This window comes from Pholis gunnellus (assembly GCF_910591455.1).
Source record: "Pholis gunnellus genome assembly, chromosome: 16".
In the NCBI taxonomy this organism is placed as follows: Eukaryota; Metazoa; Chordata; class Actinopteri; order Perciformes; family Pholidae; genus Pholis; species Pholis gunnellus.
In genome coordinates, this window is record NC_136543.1 from 5,098,806 (window position 1) to 5,116,182 (window position 17,377).

At 39.3% G+C, this 17,377-nt stretch overlaps 1 protein-coding gene across 2 annotated transcripts; it reads right to left on the minus strand.

Annotated features, from left to right (window-relative positions):
• Positions 1 to 5,674: 5,674 nt before the first annotated feature.
• zc3h12ab (zinc finger CCCH-type containing 12Ab) lies at positions 5,675 to 15,690 on the minus strand. Of its 2 annotated transcripts, none has more exons than XM_079175735.1 (6): positions 15,597 to 15,690; positions 13,589 to 14,127; positions 10,677 to 10,816; positions 8,771 to 9,005; positions 8,581 to 8,681; positions 5,675 to 8,052 (listed from the first exon to the last, which is right to left on the minus strand). In XM_079175735.1, exons 2-6 carry the CDS (start codon positions 14,110 to 14,112, stop codon positions 7,082 to 7,084), a joined length of 1,971 nt encoding a protein of 656 aa, XP_079031861.1. In that variant the 5' UTR covers positions 14,113 to 14,127; positions 15,597 to 15,690; the 3' UTR covers positions 5,675 to 7,081. The 2 variants fall into 2 exon arrangements, with proteins under 2 accessions (XP_079031861.1, XP_079031860.1); XM_079175734.1 differs by having other exon boundaries at positions 13,589 to 14,130.
• Between the last annotated feature and the right edge of the window lie 1,687 nt (positions 15,691 to 17,377).

Genomic DNA, 17,377 nt, shown 5'->3' on the forward strand with positions numbered 1-17,377 from the left:
TCTCTTCACAGCATTCATACTGGAATAGTCTTAAGAGTCCTGATGGACAAACCAAACGTAGCCTTCTTCTGAGCTTCATTCCCTTTTTGTTTACATGTTTTTTAGGTTTATTTAAGTTGCTGATGTTTATTCCATGTTTCAAAATATTCAGACAGCAGCGGTGTCTACCACAGGGCAACAGTGAATGTCTATGTAATGACGTACTGAATACTGCTGTTAACTGCATGATGTAAAGCTAGCTACATTTCCACTACTTTTAATAAATAAACTAGCTTTGCTTCTCTGTAAACATGTTTCATGCTCTGTGGTTTTTATTGCTTTGAGCACAATATGTTGTACCTTCTTTCATTTTTACAAAGTTAACTAGATTTACCACCTCACAGTTGCAAGACTCAGTCGAGATGTATGTATGTCACAAATCATGAAAAGGTCATCATATAGTATGTCATAGAAAAGACAGCATAGTTTGCCGTAAACAGTCATAGTACTCCACATCGTACAAATGTCATGGCATATTATGACATAATAATGTCCAAAAACATCTTAGTATAGTATATAATAAAAATGTCACAAAAAGGTCAGTTTGTAGTGACAAAAATATTTTTTAAAAGTCTAAACAGTGCGTTGCAAAAAATGTCATAAAGTAGTATTAGTATAATATGTGATAGAAATGCCTAAAACACACCAAACCTTTTGAAGAATGCTTTTTATTCAACACATAACAATATGAACAACAAAACTGTAAAATAACAGAATCTTTAAAAATCAACGCTTTTAAATTGAATTATAAGACGCATGTTGCAGCACCATGTCGTCCATTTCAGCCGAGAAGGTAGAAATGTCTGGAGAATTTCTTCCTGAGTCATGTCATGGAAATGAGCCAAGTCAGAGCCGTCGCTGCTGATGCTGGTGTCGGAGTTTTCTTCGGTGAGATGAGGGGCTCGGGCCAAAAAGGATGAGCGGAAGACTCTGGAGGCAGCATTACGCACTGGTTGCAGCCGCGCACTGCCGGACGTTTGGGGTGAAAGAGCCCCAAAAGTGACTTTGAGGTAGTCTGCACTCACACACAAAAGGTTAAGGAGAGGAGACGTCTGAGTTTGTTTGCTTGATCATAGTATATTATATGAACATATCGTATCAAAGTCAAAGTACAGTATGTCAAAAGATTGAGTCATAAAAAGTCATAGTGTAGTATGTCGCAAAAATGTCATAAAATATAACGGTAGAGAAAATCCCGAAAAAGTATTGTATGTCATAAGTAGTCATTGTAAAAGGTCAGACAAAATATCCCAAAACTTACAGGAAAGTATGCCATAAACTAAACAAAAAAAAAGTAATTTGAAGACAAATGTGTCTTTCTTAACCCTAAATTAAAAGGATTTAAGTTATAACAACAGAAATGCGCTTTAATATATTTTTACATTTATATAACTGCATGTACAATATTTTAACACTTGAATAAACGATAATCAAATGCAGAGACAGTTGTGTACCAATATGTTAGGAGTACTTACATTTACACAGTCCTACATTTACAACCGGCCCTTTGAGGGAAACCGTGATGCTGATGTGGCCCAGAGTGAAGATGAGTTTGAGACCCCTGTTTTAGAGTAACCAGAGTGCAAAAAAACAGTAATGTTCAGAGTAATACACAGAGTTTTTAACAACAAAAACTGATCTGATCTCTGACTTCCAAATACTACCTCTGACTTCTGATAAATAAATGGTATAGTAGAAATCTTAGTGTTACAGCATCAAAGTCATACATACAACATAAAGACACTCAAAAAGGGAGATAAGAGAATAATAAAAACATAAAGAAGTAAAATCTTAGGCAAGGCATGTTTATTTGTGTTGCACCTTTCAACAACTATCAACTTTACTGTAAAATGCATGAAAGCACTGTTGCATTTATTCAAAGATCCAGCAGGAGGAGTCATCATCAAACATCTGTAACCCCGTGAGTAGATTCCAAATAGAACGTCCCTTTTCTAGCAAAGCTGTTTTGTAGGCGCAGCTGATGTTTTCCTGTGTTCTGACACATTCAACCTTTGAACTGCAGTGTGAGAAGTCACACAAGACGCTCCCACCTTTGTTGTTACACTCTCTGCATTTGAACAGCCTTTGAATGAGGCTTCGAAGTGGATAAAGTACTCAAGAAGTATTACAAATACTGCACTACAAGTAAAAGTCCTGAATTCCAAATGTTGCTGAAGTAAAAGTACAGATTGTCATCACAATGTACTCAGCGTATAAAAAGTAAAATGACTCTAATGCAGAAGTGTTAAAGTATTAAATTTCTCTCTCGCTCTCTCTCTCTCTCTCTCTCTCTCTCTCTCTCTCTCTATATTTTAGTTACTTTATATACCACTGGGCACAGGTGGGACCAGCACATTGTTTTCCAAGTCCCAAGTCAAGTGTCAAGTCCTAAACTTTGAATTTTAAATCCTAAACAAGTCCTAATGTTTTCTTCACAACAACAGAGTAATTATATATGAAATTCCCCAAAAATATGAATTGCTTTGGGAAATTGATGTACACATTTGTTAAAACCAGTGTGACTTAACGTAATCAGAAAAAAACTCCATCTAATTGAGTATTGACTGGGTGGGAATGAATGACTTTAACATTTATGAAATGAAATGAATTGATTCATGATAAAAAGGCTCAAGTCCAAGTGAAGTCACAAGTCTTTTGGGATTTGTTTCAAGTCGTGTCTGAAGTCATCAAAATGCTTTGTGTTTCAAATAAATGCATTGAAATAAAAAAGTACAATATATCCCTCTGAAATGTAGTGGAGTAGAAGTATAAAGTATAGAAAAAAACAGAAATACTCAATTAAAGTACAAGAACATAAAAATGTATATATTTATACTTAAGTACAGTACTGAGTACATGTACTTTCCATCACTGTGTGTTTCAATGGTAGAGCCGAGAGTCAGCTGTGGATGTCAAATTTGTTGCTGTGCTTAATACGGCCTTTCCAGGTAATCAACACTTCTGAGGATTTACAGAAAGTAGGGAGAACTTTATATTACAAGATTTATCAGTAAATGTAAACAGTTTTTTCAGGTTCTCCCCGTCATTCACTCTCATTCCTCTTCTGAACTGTAGGACCAGCAAGTCAGGACATGTGTGCTTTTGCAGTGGAGTGTAGCCTTCCACGTATACCAGCCTCAGTATTTGCATATTATGCTACAGCACAGTGAAAACACGAGTCACTCTTCAAGATGCCATCTTAAACCTGCAATTAGAACAGTGTGTCTAAACAAAGCATGTGAGTTCAGCCCAGATTACTGAAAGCACAAAGATGTCTTTTCTCTGTTTGGTATAAAGGATTATACCTACTAGATGATTATTCTAAGGGATTTTATAACAGTATGCAAATTAAGAATCATCACTTGCAGCTCCTCTTTAGAAAGCTGGAATGTGAATATCAGCTCGTTGTTCAGCTGTCAACTTTTTGGCTCATTCTCCCCGCTCTTACAGCACCAAACAGCACACAGACCCAGTTAGAGACTAGTTTGTGAACATAGTGGAGCATTTAGCAGCTGAAGAGTCAGGTATTTCCCGCAGGAGTTAATGGAGACCAAATGCAGAGCTAAAAGGAGAGTGACTATGGCACTTACATTCATCAGGTGAACACACAAACACGACTCCAAATGGATGATAGCGTTGCACCGTAACTGCTGGATGAGCAAATAAACAATTTTTGCTGTATCAATTTAAAGAATGTTCTGTTCACAGCTTTCTGCTGCCCATGTGAAGAGACTTAACAATCAGTTAACAGAAAGAGTTGGCCTCCTGTTTAAAAAAAAAAGAAGTGCTATAGATTAGTATCTCCACAAAGTTCAGCTGGAACCTCAATAAGATTAAACATAGGGGGTTTCCACTGTTCCATTTCTGTTAAAGAAGTTCATTTTCACTTTTTTTTTTCCAGCTATAGCTACAAAATAAATGTAGTGGTGTTTTCAATCTTTACTTGGGCCTATGCACTCATACATTTTAATTTAACCTGTTAAAAGTGCATGTTTATGTGGCCCTCTTATACTATATTTTCACTATTAATATAATTATTTACACTGTAACTACATGTTGCTTTAGTGGTCTAATTTTCACACAGCAATGAGTGGATTTTTAATTTAAAATGTTTTTAATCTTACAGCACAGTGGGCTGAAACATTTCTTTATTCCAAACCCTGACTCTTGTACGTGTGTGTCCCCGTAATGCACACCGCATGTGAGTGCATTAATATGCTTTAAGTCAATGTCAAATTGCAACATAAGCAGGGAAAGTACATAAAGAGCATATTAAGAGAAACCTGTTTCCCTTGTTAAGTCGTGAATCTCACTGAAAGAGGTTTATTGTCATTTCCTCCAGTAGCTTGTCTTGTTAAACGTCGTGTGGCCTAACATGCTCACTGTGTAACATATGACGCAAACACTTCATCATGTTCAACTCCTGCCTCATGTGAACACAGTTTGTGGTAGCTGTCGATGAGTTCTTGGAAGTGTTTTTTGTTTTTTTGATCATTTCTAGTCCCTACGAGACTGATCATTATCTGATCCTCCTGCAAAATCATTCGACCTCATTTCATTTTGGTGTGTCATTTGTTTTAACCTGCACCACTGATGACCTTTTGATGTGTTCCAGCTGCACAGAGATGTCTTACAGAACATACGGTTCGTACACATCAGTGCTGCAAAGACAACTAACCTGTTTTGCATATATCCTCCTCTACTACGTACATTTACTCACTGTGCTTACATGCAAATTTGAGTTTTTGTACTCTACTTAAAGGGCCATTGTGTAGGATGGGATGTATTTAAATTGAATATGATATTCATAACCATGTGTTCATCAGTGTCATCACCTGAAACTATAAAGCCCAGGTTATACTCCCAAACGAATGCTTTTGCATTTTTTTGGTGACCTGAAGACCACCGTATAGGTTCTAATTCATGCTTGGAAAGGAGGGCTTAGCAGTGAGGTTGCCACTAAATCCAACACACCTCTAAGTGTTTCCATTTTATACCCCTTCATACTTCTACCCAGAAGGAATCATTGTACATTTTTCTTCACTACATTTAGCTATAGAGCTGTAGTAATTATTTTCCTACAAAACACATAATGACCTTACAAAATATGATGCATTGTTATAGTTTTCACCACCCAACAGCATACACATTGTTACAGTTATCTCTTTGACAGTAGAATGCTACTTACTTTATGCATCAGTAATAATAATCCATTTCTACATACACTTTGCAATGTTATCACACAGTGAAGGACTTTTTATATTGCAGTGTTGATCCAAATGCTTTCCCCACTGCCGTAGCTGTAAAGTAATGTATTTACCTTTTAAACTTATTTAAAATAATTGATACACATGTGCAGACTTGTGAAAAAGTTGTGTCAAAGGAAATTGCCTCTAGTGATGTCACTTGAGTCAGCGTCGGTTGAGGCTGAAGACCAAAAGTTTAAAAATGAGTAGTGTAGTTCCATTAGCCTCCTGTAGCATAAACCACCTGAATCCCAGACCAAGCAGTCAGCGCTCAAGTTGCATTGTGGGGAAGGTTCTGACAAGAAAAATGCATGGGGAAAAAAACGACATGGCCAATTCGATCTTCCTTTCTTTATTTTTGTCGCGATCAGACAACGTTATAGCTGTAAATTGGTGAAGTACTCTTAAGTGACATTGCAGTATTGCTACTTCTAGGATCTGAATTCTCCCTCCGCCACCGTAAATAATTATACAATACATATATAATAATGTATATAGGTTTTCATATAGTATATGAAATTACTGACAAACCTGTGCAAACAAAATACAATTTGCATAAAATGTGCATAATCAGTGGCTACAATAGACAGCCCCTTAAAACACTCAAGTAAGCAGTATTTTGAAAGAATTTGGTCATTAATGACACGTATAGAGTTGCAATATGTGTTGCTTTTCTCAGTTTCATGTCTTTGTAAATGGAATATCTTTGAATGTGTTGACTGTTGGCTGAACCAGCAATTGGAAGACATCCACTCGGGCTTTAAGCCATTTGTCACTATGATGTGACATTCTGTAGAACAAGCACTGAATTGATTTATCAGAAAATAATTGCTAGGTACAAAATAGGCTTCAGGCGACAAAGCATTGATCAGAATAGATTTTGGGTGGCAAATTAAAGTTGTGCTGGGTGTGATGAACAGGATCTACTTGTGCAGACAAGACTCGAGTTAAGGACTTCACAGCTCAAGCACGCACAGTCAACAAATAGTTTGTCGTCGATGATCATGACACATAAATATTTATTGCTCAACATGTTTGTTGGTCAATTTGCCTTGAAGTTAACAGTATAAAACAAATTAAACACGTTTTTGTCCCATAAAGCTCTGACAGTTGTAGTTTTATCTTGGGTCAGATGTCAGAGAGCATCATTTATGTCACAGAAACAAATACACCTATAATTCTACAAACAGAAATACATGTACAGCAAACAAGTCCTCTAGTAGGGCAAATACAAGTGAAAAGGTGACGCAAACATACACAAACTAAACAATACTGGGAATATAAAGCATTATAAAACCAGTGTTGAATCTCGTTTTCTGTGAGATTAATTATTTTTTGTATGTAAAGTATTGCCCCAAATAATCACAAACAATAACTTATCATCATGACATTTTTAACCCTCTGCACTAGTTGGCAGTTAAAGCATAAACTTGCACGGTGCCAATATGACACAAAAAGACATTACAGGCACAAGAAAAGTAGATTTGATGGCAGAACACTTATACTGGAATGCATTAGACTGTTCAGGTGTACCCGCTAACGTGGATTCTGAGTGTACCATAAGAGTAACGGAGTGTTACCCTTTTATATTTTGAAATAAAGATACAATTTGTATCAACTACATACGTCTCCTCTCATTTCATCACTGAGGCAACTTACAATGCAACATAGTTTAAAATAAGGCACTCAAATACAGCAAGGTGGATACCACAATACATAAATACACAAACTCATGTTTATCTTTTTGAGTCTTTCCACTGAAAGACGTGGGTACAGACCGGCCGCTGGACGACATCTCATCTCTGCGACCTGTTCTGACTCTGCAGCTTGAGGATCTCAGCGACCAGCATCTGTGGATCCATCAGCTGAGGAAACGCGTCCATGGCTGCGTCCACCAAGTGGACGCTGAAGATAGCGAGGAGCTTCTTCCGGACGACTTCCCTCTCCTCACCACCGGGACTCGTCCCCGGAGGAGGCTCCCATTGAGAGTACTTCACCGGCAGGCTGCGGACCCCCAGGGGGTGAGCCCCAAACGGATCGGACCAGTGCTGCCGCTGCTGCTGCTGGTGGTGGCCGTGGACTCTGCTGCGCTGGAAATCAGTCGGCTGACTATAGGCAGACACGCCGACTGGGTATGCATCGTAGCTGGCGTAATGAGGCGGGTAGGGAATCATATCAGAGTTGTGGCTGCTGACAGGCCCAAGGCTGTAATGCTGGTCGGGGTGCTGGAAAGCTGGCGTGGTCCCCCGAGAGGAAGGGCCATGTGAGCAGCAGCTGCACGGAGGGCAGTACTGTTGTCTCACACTGTGGGTGTGCTGGGAGCTCCAGTACGTCGCCCCATACTGGTGATCACACACACTCCAAGGAGCCTCCGTTGGCTGACTGTCTATGGAGCCTAAACCAGAGTCCAGCTGCTCCTGAGAGCCACTCTGCCGTCCTGAACCGTGGTCAGAAGACGGGTTCTGGCTGGTCTTCTCCTTTCTAGGTGTGGCCCTCTTGCTGGATCGGTGACTGGCCTTCAACTGTTCATGTTTATGGTCTCTCTTTAAGAAGCCACTCTCATGTCCCAGAGTCAGTTTCTTTGCCATGTCCTCCAGCAGCGAGATGCTCTGTCCAGGAACGGGACTGGAGCGAGCTGAGGATTGTTTCTGAGCGGTAGACGGGTGCTTGGCGTTCTCCCGAAGCTCATCGGCAACCAAGCGGTTGGACTGTTTGGCTCGCTCAGGATGGTGGAATTTACATTTGATTCCGAACGTACATTTCTTTCCTGAAAGAAGAACAAAATACAATATTTTAGTAATAAAATAATAATTATGATCATTTTCATACAAAACTAAGAGCTTATAGCCACTTTGTAACGGCACTTTGAGCTACATGCTAACTTTAGCCAGCTAACATTAATGTCCAGCTTTTTATAACAAATGTTGAATAAAGTAATCATGTGTTTGCCACAGAGCTTATTCTCTGCTATAGTCCAAAATCCAATGGAAAAATCCCATTGGCTTTTTGTTGAGGAAAGTAGTGTGATGCTAACTAGCTGTTAGCCTACAAAAATACATATTTCCTGCAGCACATGGTGCATTTGAGCCATCGTTGACGCTAACGTAGCATGCTAACATTCTCACAATGACAATGCTAGCATGTTGATGTTTGGTAACTATAATGTTTCTAATGTTCACAGTGTTAATTTAGCGTGTTAGCTTACATGTAATATATTAGCTAAAAAAGGGACAGCCTTTCCTTCACAAAAACAATGCCATGCGGCACAAATAATGTACTAAAGATGTTCTCTCACCATAAGGACATGGCTGTTTTTTCGTAGTCTTTGGAAACCTCCGCAGGAAGTTCTCCAGGGTCGGTCCGTGGCGGCCCAGAGGATCATCAGGAGGCATAAACCTGCGTTAGGGTGAAGTTCAAACATTAGCCGAAAAGTACAACTTCACACATAGCATGGGAAGCCGCTGTATCAAGAAGGCAGAACTCACTTGTTATTGACGAAGGAGTACATGAGCAGCCTCTCCTCGATGAAGCGTTTCCACTCCGGCTTCTCTCCCTGCAGGTCCCGGTACATGTCGTTGGACACGATGATGCCGTCAGACTCGTAGCCCAGCTTGACGATGAAGCAGTCGTCATTACAGACCACCCGTTTGCCCGCGACGCGTCTCGACGGTGTGAACACAAGTATCTTCCTCTTCTCCAGGTCTCGCAGAATGTGCTGATCTGTAAACCAAACAGGAACGCACGGTTAAACTTGCATTTACTGAATTTTTTACCACTCTGGGGCACCAGAAACAATCACCTTTTAAGTTGATTTCCTATCAACTTGAACTCGTTAGCAAGCTTATTTGCACATCCAGCCGCTATGGAGCAGCGTTATCATTCATTTGGAGTCGTGTTTCTGTCCAATATTCACCCTCTTTTAGCTCTGATTTTGGTCTCCACCAACGCCTTATGGAAATATCTATCTTTAGCTGCTAAATGCTCCACTTTGTTTACCAGCTAGTCTCCAACTGTGTCTGCCTGCTGTTTGCTGCTGAGCAGGTAGTCTAGAGTGGATCTTTTAGAGTTTTCTTTAGCTGAAAATGACTGAATGAGAGCAGTGGGAGCTGCAGATACAGGCGATAATTTTCTGTGGGCTCATCACCAAGAGAGACCCATTTAACATTGCCACGTTGTTTTCACATTGTGAAAAATGATTGACTACAGCAACTTTAACTAAATCCTTACGCGTCACTTTACAATCTTAAGAATCATTTTTCAGGAAGCCACTGTTGCATTTTAATTTGGGTTCTTTCCCAGCAGACAGATTTGACCTGGTTAAATATTAACAAAAGGCCCTAAAAGCGCATCCTGCGACAAAACAAGTCATCATAGCAATCAGTTCATCTACAAACGAGCAGAACGGCGTCAGAAGCGGCTTCCAGATGTAGGTTAACCAAAAGCTGTTAGAATCACTCACAGCTGAAACTGTTATGTATTGATATAACAAACGAATGGAAAAACCCTGCATTCAGATTACAGATAAAACTCATGTACATAGCATTCAGGGAGTAAAAAAAACCTACCTCGGGTATTTCCCATTTTGAGAAATAGAGCTCACTCTGTTGCATCAGAGCAAAAATCCTGCTCTCTCGCTGCTTTTAATTTTGCCTCTGGCTTTTAAGGTCATCGTAAATCAAAGACTATTTCAAATGAGGCTGCAATTATTTTCATTTTTGCTTGATTTTGATAAAATATATAAAGAAATTGTGAGAAATGGCCTTTAAAACCTCCCAGAACACAAGATATTAAAATATGTGAAACAACCTAAAACACAAATATATTGCAGTGATATAAAACAATAAAAAAAGAAGCACAGTCTCTCCTCTTTTTATTTGCTTGAATAATTACAAACATTTATACCTTCACCTCTAATTTCAAACATGACAATAAAAGGAGGCACAACCTACTTTTCTAAACAAATGAGCATAGCGATACGCATGCGATCACACACACCATGACGCAGAATCAAGTCAGGGGCTGAACATAGAAGGAGACAATGGCCCCCTTCCCCAAGTCCTTCCCCTCTACTTTCGGCAACCCTTGCTCGGACCACACCCATCTTCAAACTCAGGCTTCATTTTGTTCTCATCTACACACCGGTAAAGATTTATGTCTGCGTTTTTGCACGGTTGTAACAAGTACTCAAAGCCGCCTCTGTGTTATTTCCCTCTGCAGTAGGTGTCTCCAGGACCAATCCGATGAATCACACATTCACAAGGTGAAAACAAAACCTCACGCGCATTACGCTCGCTTCCCTCTTCACCGGCGACACTCTGTTGCGGCCGCAGTGCCAGGCGAATAAGGAAGTAGAAAACATTAAAACGTGCCGTGAAATTCACGTCATCCTACCTGTAATGGGAACATCTGGCCGGGGCTGCTCCTTCCTCCACGAGGGAACGAACACGGTGATTTCACTGTGGCCTCTGTCCACGAAGAAGTTGACTGCCAGCTGGATTCCCAGACAAGAGAAGACTTCCTTGTTCCCGTGGCTGAATGAATCAACACAAACCAGAGAACACAGGGATGAGAAAACGTTTAGGTGTCTCTGAGCCAGTTCAGAACAAAGACCAAGAGTCCTTTATGATTCCCCTCTTTGATGTTCCAACCACACCACAGCTCTTATATGAATACACACACTCTATTTTAAATTTGAGGATCACAATAGAACAAACTCACTTGTCCCAAACAGGTCGAGCTTGATCTAGATATGGATATTGTAACTGCTAAAGAACAACTGTTTTCATTGTTGATAATTGGATCAACTGGGAACAAATGTCTACCGCAAGCTCTCAAAAACCAACATTGATTGATTTCCATTGAAGAGAAATTAATGTGTTTCAGTTTGTTTATATTTTCATGATCCTTCCTGTTACGTTAACCTGTTTATATTTTTGCCTTTACGGTACCTTGCCTTAATAATATCTTATATTTGTGTCCTACTTTGTTCTGCGACCGCATGCACAACAATTTCCCTCGGGATGAATACAGTTCTACCCCATCCAGTGACCCACTGGATCCCAACTTTGTGGCTTGTGACCCCATTACAAGAGTATAACATTTAAGAGAACACACATACTTGCTTTAATGAACCTTTGACCCCCCCCCCCCCCCCCCCCCCCCTAAATTAGCTTAGCTTAGCACAAAGACTGGAAACGGAGGGAAACAGCTAGCCTGACTCACCTCGGAGGGGACAAAAGCAGCCTCTGAAGTTCCCCAATTAGCACATTTTGTGTTTATAGTTTGTGCAAAAACCAAAAGTTGCGGTTTCAGAGATATGTGTTGAGCAATTTATTGGCTGGGAGCAGTGACTTCCTGGAATGTCGTCACGATGCCGTTGCTCGCAGAGACTGTTAAAAGTAAGCCAATAAGCGTATTTCCCAAAATGTTGCATCTGTCAAGCAGCGTAACCAAAGAGTGATGTTCCCCTCTTAGTTTTGTTTTTATTTTTAGGCCGGACGAGGTCAAATTGTCCAGTATTTTACAATAAAAGCACAAAAACTAGAGAAACGGTTCATCTTTTGACCCATAGAAAACTGTACCAGCAGCAAACAGTGAAAACAAAGCCTCTAACCTGAGGAATAGTTACAGGTCTTATATATGCAAATATTTGCACACTCATTTACGGTAGGTCTACACTGAAAACACGACGGTGCTTGGAGCCCTTGGGGGAGTTTTTGGAAGTGTCAAAGAAGCCAAGACAAACGAGAGGAACAAGGAAAAGCTCTTAGGGGAGCTCGGCTGTGAAATGCTGTCGAGCCTGTTCCTGTTGACATGACGTCTTCGCATATGGGCAGCCAGGAAGGCACTTATATATGCTCTGATTTGCATACTCGAGCAGTCCGTCGACAGCGTGCCTGAACGGGCGTGCCCGACTGGGAAACGAAAAATAAAGAAAAGAGGGGTGTGTATACTCTGACTTTGCAAGAAAAGTAGTGTGTAAATTCTGTGTGTGTGTGTGTGTGTGCGTACTCTTTCACATATTTTCTCCATAAAAAGGACAAATGGAGGTGTGTTTGCAAAACTGGTGCATTGTCTCTCTGAGTGAAGTAACAGTCACTTGTGTTGAATGGAGCCCGCAGGCGATGTGCAATGCAAATGGTGGCGACAGCAGCGCGCACGTGTTGCTGCTTGTGATGAGCTCGGACCAGTGTCCATCATCGGACAATGTGACCTCTGCGGTCACTTAAGGGGCCTTAAGATTTATTGTTATTAGCTGTCGCTAGAGGCAACACGAGCTCCACATTTGTGGTTTTGAGCGAAACATGTTGGCAAATGTCGGGGATCTTAATTAAATTTGGTACAAACATTTTAAGTTCTTGCCTCAGGAGCTTGTCTTTGGTTTATGACCAAATACATGCCAATTTAGAGGGAGAGGATTTCCAACCAACCAAACAGACGGTGAATCACCGGCTGACTTGAGGCCAAATTAAATGTAGAAAGACTTCTTGTGTTACTTTCACTGGTGACGCTCCTACCAGGGGCTCATGTGTAAAAGAGACTTTGCTCTCAGTGTGTGTGCCCACCACTCACCCCCCCCCCCCACCCAAAAAAAATAAAAACAATAATCAAACAAAAGTTAAGAGGAAATAAAAAGTAGGAAGAGCTTTCCTTAATCAAACAAAGTAACAAAATGTCTCTACTCCTCCCTGTCCTCGAGCAGGAAGCAGGTGTGGGAAACTTTAAAGCAGAAGACATTTGTATTATCAATTCATCTGACGGTTATTTCCTCAATTATCAAATAATTGCTCTATAAATCAAAGAACAAAATACCACAGAATATGTTTTATAATAGTTATCACAAGTCTGAGGTGAAATGATCAAATGCCAAACAAAGTCTAAAACCCAAATATATTTTGGTTTACACTTATATTAGAGCTGCAACTAATCCTTATTTTCATTACGGATTAATCTGTTGATTATTTTCTAAATGAACTGAGGAATAGTTTCGTCTTTGAAATGAAAAATGCCTGTTGACGTCTTCAAATGTCTTGTTTTGTCCGACCAAAAGTCTTACACTCAAAGACATACCGATAAATATTCACATTTCAGAGGCTGAAATTCTTGCTGGTTTTTCTGTCAATCGACTAGTCGATCAATTGACTAAATCAGTCCAGCAGTCAGTTATGTAAAACAGAGAAAAGCAGAGAATTGTCCTATTTGACAAGCTATAAATCAGTGAATTTTGAGCAATTGTTATCGATGAGCAAAATAGCTGCTGGTTCATTTTCTGCTAATCAATCATTTCAGCTGTAGTTTCTCACCTCATGGCCACGTTGCTTCCATCTATAACAACGGGTCTCAGAGCGTCGTCATCCTCGCCGCCCTCCTCTCTGCTCTGAGGAGACGACACGGTAAGAGGCAGCTGCATGGTGGGGCCCACAGTCTGGAAGTCCCCTCTGGGCACCAACACCGACATCGTGGTCACGGGCCCCTGCTCGGCCCCCCGGCCGGCCTCCCGGCTGGCCCCGATCCTCACCAGCTCCCCCAGGAGTTTATCTGTGTCCATGTTGGGGCCGAACATCTGCCGAACGGCCAGAACCTGAGCTGTGGAGTACCCGAGCTTGTGGAAGAAGTCCAGCTGGGCCTCCGGGTGCTGGGGGCCAGGGGAGGGGTCGGGTTCGCAGGGGTACATTCTCTCACAGGGGGGACGGGAGCAGTTTGAAGCCGCAAGGAGTGGAGGGAAGATCCATGCAGAAGCGTCAGAGTCTGGGAGGTTCAGACGGGTGGTGTTGGGGATTTTACTCCATGGGTGAACAGATGTGAAGAGAGCAACATCAGGATTCATCTCTTCAGCTTCCACCTACTGAGGAAAAACACATTATAAAGGACTGCGCTGAAGTACTATTTAGAGGTACTTTACTTTACTTGAGTATTTCCATTTCATAATACATTATGCTTCTACTCCACTCTGTTTTAGAAGCCAGTATTGTACTTTTTACTCCACTACATTTGTTTGAATAGTTACTAGATACTTTGCAGATTCAGATTATTATTCAAAGCAGAACGATCAGTCGATCAATCATCATGTCAGTTGACAGTAAATGAATATTTCAATAATCAGTTTGTTGGATACAAGAACCCCTTGCGATCTGCCAAATTATACTATTTTTTATTTTTCATAAAGAAAGCTCAATGAATAATCTGCAAATAAACTGTTAAATAAAAGAATCATCAGTTGCATTATTCAGTTTTTTATAGACTTATTTCTTTCTCTCAAACTTACTTTGCTATTTTCTGTAGAACTTGTTTTCTTCATTCTATCTTAAAACACCTTATATTTTGTACTAAATCAGATTATTACTTATTTCCAGGGCTACAAATACGGATTATTTTCATTGTTGATTAATCTGCATGTTATTTTGTGGATTCATTGAGTTATTGTTATGTCTTTAAAATGTCTTGTTTTGTCCAATCAGCAGTCCAAAATCCAGAAAAAAATATCACTTTACAATAATTTAAAATGGAGAAAAAGCAGCAAATCCTCACATTTGATCAGACCAGTGAACCATCTGCCTAATGAATGATTAATAGATTATCAAACTAGTTGCAGATAATCGATAAATCTACTTAATCTATCAATCCGGTCCACTATATCTTTGCTTCATCACCCCAACTGACAACATGTTTAATTTGATATAAGAGGAGAATCGAGAGGAGACATAGATTCTTATGGCATCCTCTCACTATCGAAATAAATAAAATAAACAGTGAAACTTATTGATGGAACGTAACTAAGTAACCAAGTTTGAGGTACTTGTACTTTACTTGAGTGGTTCCATTTTCTCCTGCTCAATACTACTACATCCACTACATGTATATGATAACTTTCGTTAATAGTTACTTTACAGTTTTAGATTAATAATACAAAATATTATAAACAAATTAATTATGTTATGTCATTATAGTTTAGGATTAGAGCACATAAGACTCCATTGATGAATTCACAAGCTACCCGGCATATTAAATTGTTAAATTGGGCTCCACTTTATAATCTAATTGTATATAATATAATATAATAATAATATATATATAATATAATATAATAATATAATAAATATGATAATGAAATGGGCCATTCTGCATGTCTTTTACTTGAGTAAGATTGCAGGACCTTTCTCTATACTTTTACTTCTTCCACCACCGGTGAGCTCATTTAGTGGTGGATTCGTTGTAAACACTAACTGTTGTTACTCGTGCAACTTGAGTGTCAAAAGTCGCTCCTTCTGCTTCCGCCTGTAAGTTAAAACTTAACAAGAGACTCAAACGTACCTTAAAAGCCTCAAACGAGCGTTTGAATGCGTCTCTCCGCTCGTACTTCCATGTGAAGCTTCTTGTCGCCGCTGCTGAAATGCGGTGACGGGGCGTCTCTTGTCTGAGTGGAGAGCCGGTAACCAGGAAGTTGGGTTTTCCCTTTTCTTGACATCAGCAAACAGCGAAGCAACAACGTGGAGGTGTGGGCGAGTGACATGTGCTGATACTCCATTACAAATGTGATCTGGCTCCCTCTGAGTTCAATCTTGTTCACTGCCATCGATTACACACGCAGATGAGGACAATTAAGAACAAGCTGGGCTTACATTTAGAAGAAATGTTGGAAAAAATGAATTTATTTTACTTAAAACCAGCAATACCAGTGTAGAAATATCCTGTTGCAAGTAAAAGTAGCCGGCTTAAGTAAAAGTAAAAAAAAGCATCAAAATGAAAGTACTGACTGTGAAGAATGGCCCATTTTAAAATAATATATTCCTAACACTTTGGATTATAATTAAAGATGCAAGACTCACTAATGTTGCAGCTGCAAGGTCGAGGTCATTTCAATAACTTTATCTAATGGCAGGTATCTTAAGCCACAATAATATATCACAATTTATAAGATGATGTATTAATAATAATATTAGTTGATAGTAATGGCATCTCTAGGTCTATTAATAATCTGAAGATGCAGAGTAACTAACAAATGTTGCGAAGTAAAAAGTACAATATTGGCTTGTCGTGGAGTTGAAGCATGAAGTACCATGGAATGAAAATACAAAGTATTGTTTTTACTTTTTGTACTTTAATTTGACACTGACGATTACTTTTTACATGTAAAACATGTGTGCTTATATTATGCAGTACTATAATACTAATTCACCTAGTGGTATAGAACAAATCTAGAAATGTACTCCACATTGATGACCATTAAAATACTCACATGTATTTTTTAACGATAAAAACGGAATAATGTAAGATTATATAATGATAAAACACAGAGAGAGAAGTCATTTTGCAGAATGAGCACTTTTAGTACATTTTGCTGATAAAATACTGTGGTTATACTATATACTATAACATTTTGAGTTCAAGAGTTTACTGGTGGAGTAGTGTTAGACTGATATTTCTACTTTTAATTAAGTAAAGGATCTGAGTACGTCTTTGACCTTTATCAATGCATTAATGTGTACATGAAGGTGGGGCTAATTTCAATTACTTTACATACTGCTTGGTATCTTTTTCGATTGCCCCCTGGGGATTGATAAAAGCCTTCTCTTAACCTGTAATTTGTTGGTTGTATAAATACACAATTACAAATACAAATAGTCTTGTATGTTATCTAGAGACAACTTCACAAACCTCAGTTGATTTACAGCTTTCACCAGACAATGCATTACAGTCTAAATTACAGGCTTGATGCTCAAAGTGTTCAGCATACTTCCTGGTAGGAATTTTACAATCATATATATATGTGGCAAACGTTTGTTTCAGGTCTGTTATAAATCACTTTGTTTGACACATTTATGCAAGACAATAAGAAAAATTAAGATTCTGAGGAAAAATTTGAAATCATTCTATATTTCTTACAATATTTATTTGCAAAACTTTATTTAAAGATCATTTCATAATACATGCACTATTGTGTCTATGAATGCATGAGAATGTCAGACAAAGCCAGCCAATGACATGACAAAAAAAAAAGTCTTTATTAAAGTGTTCAGGACAAAGCACAATACTCTGGATTTCTTTTCCAGAAGTTTAGAAAATATTATTATTTCCTTTCATGTTAGATTTCC

Bases quoted from the DNA above. Each gene is read 5' to 3' on its own strand.
- zc3h12ab (XM_079175735.1), bottom strand. From the start codon at position 14,112: ATGAATCCTGATGTTGCTCTCTTCACATCTGTTCACCCATGGAGTAAA. The intron at 10,817-13,588 runs GTGAGAAACTAC...TGATTCATTCAG, and splicing joins GGAAGCAACGTGGCCATGAG to CCACGGGAACAAGGAAGTCT. The intron at 8,682-8,770 runs GTGAGTTCTGCC...ACCCTAACGCAG, and splicing joins TACTCCTTCGTCAATAACAA to GTTTATGCCTCCTGATGATC.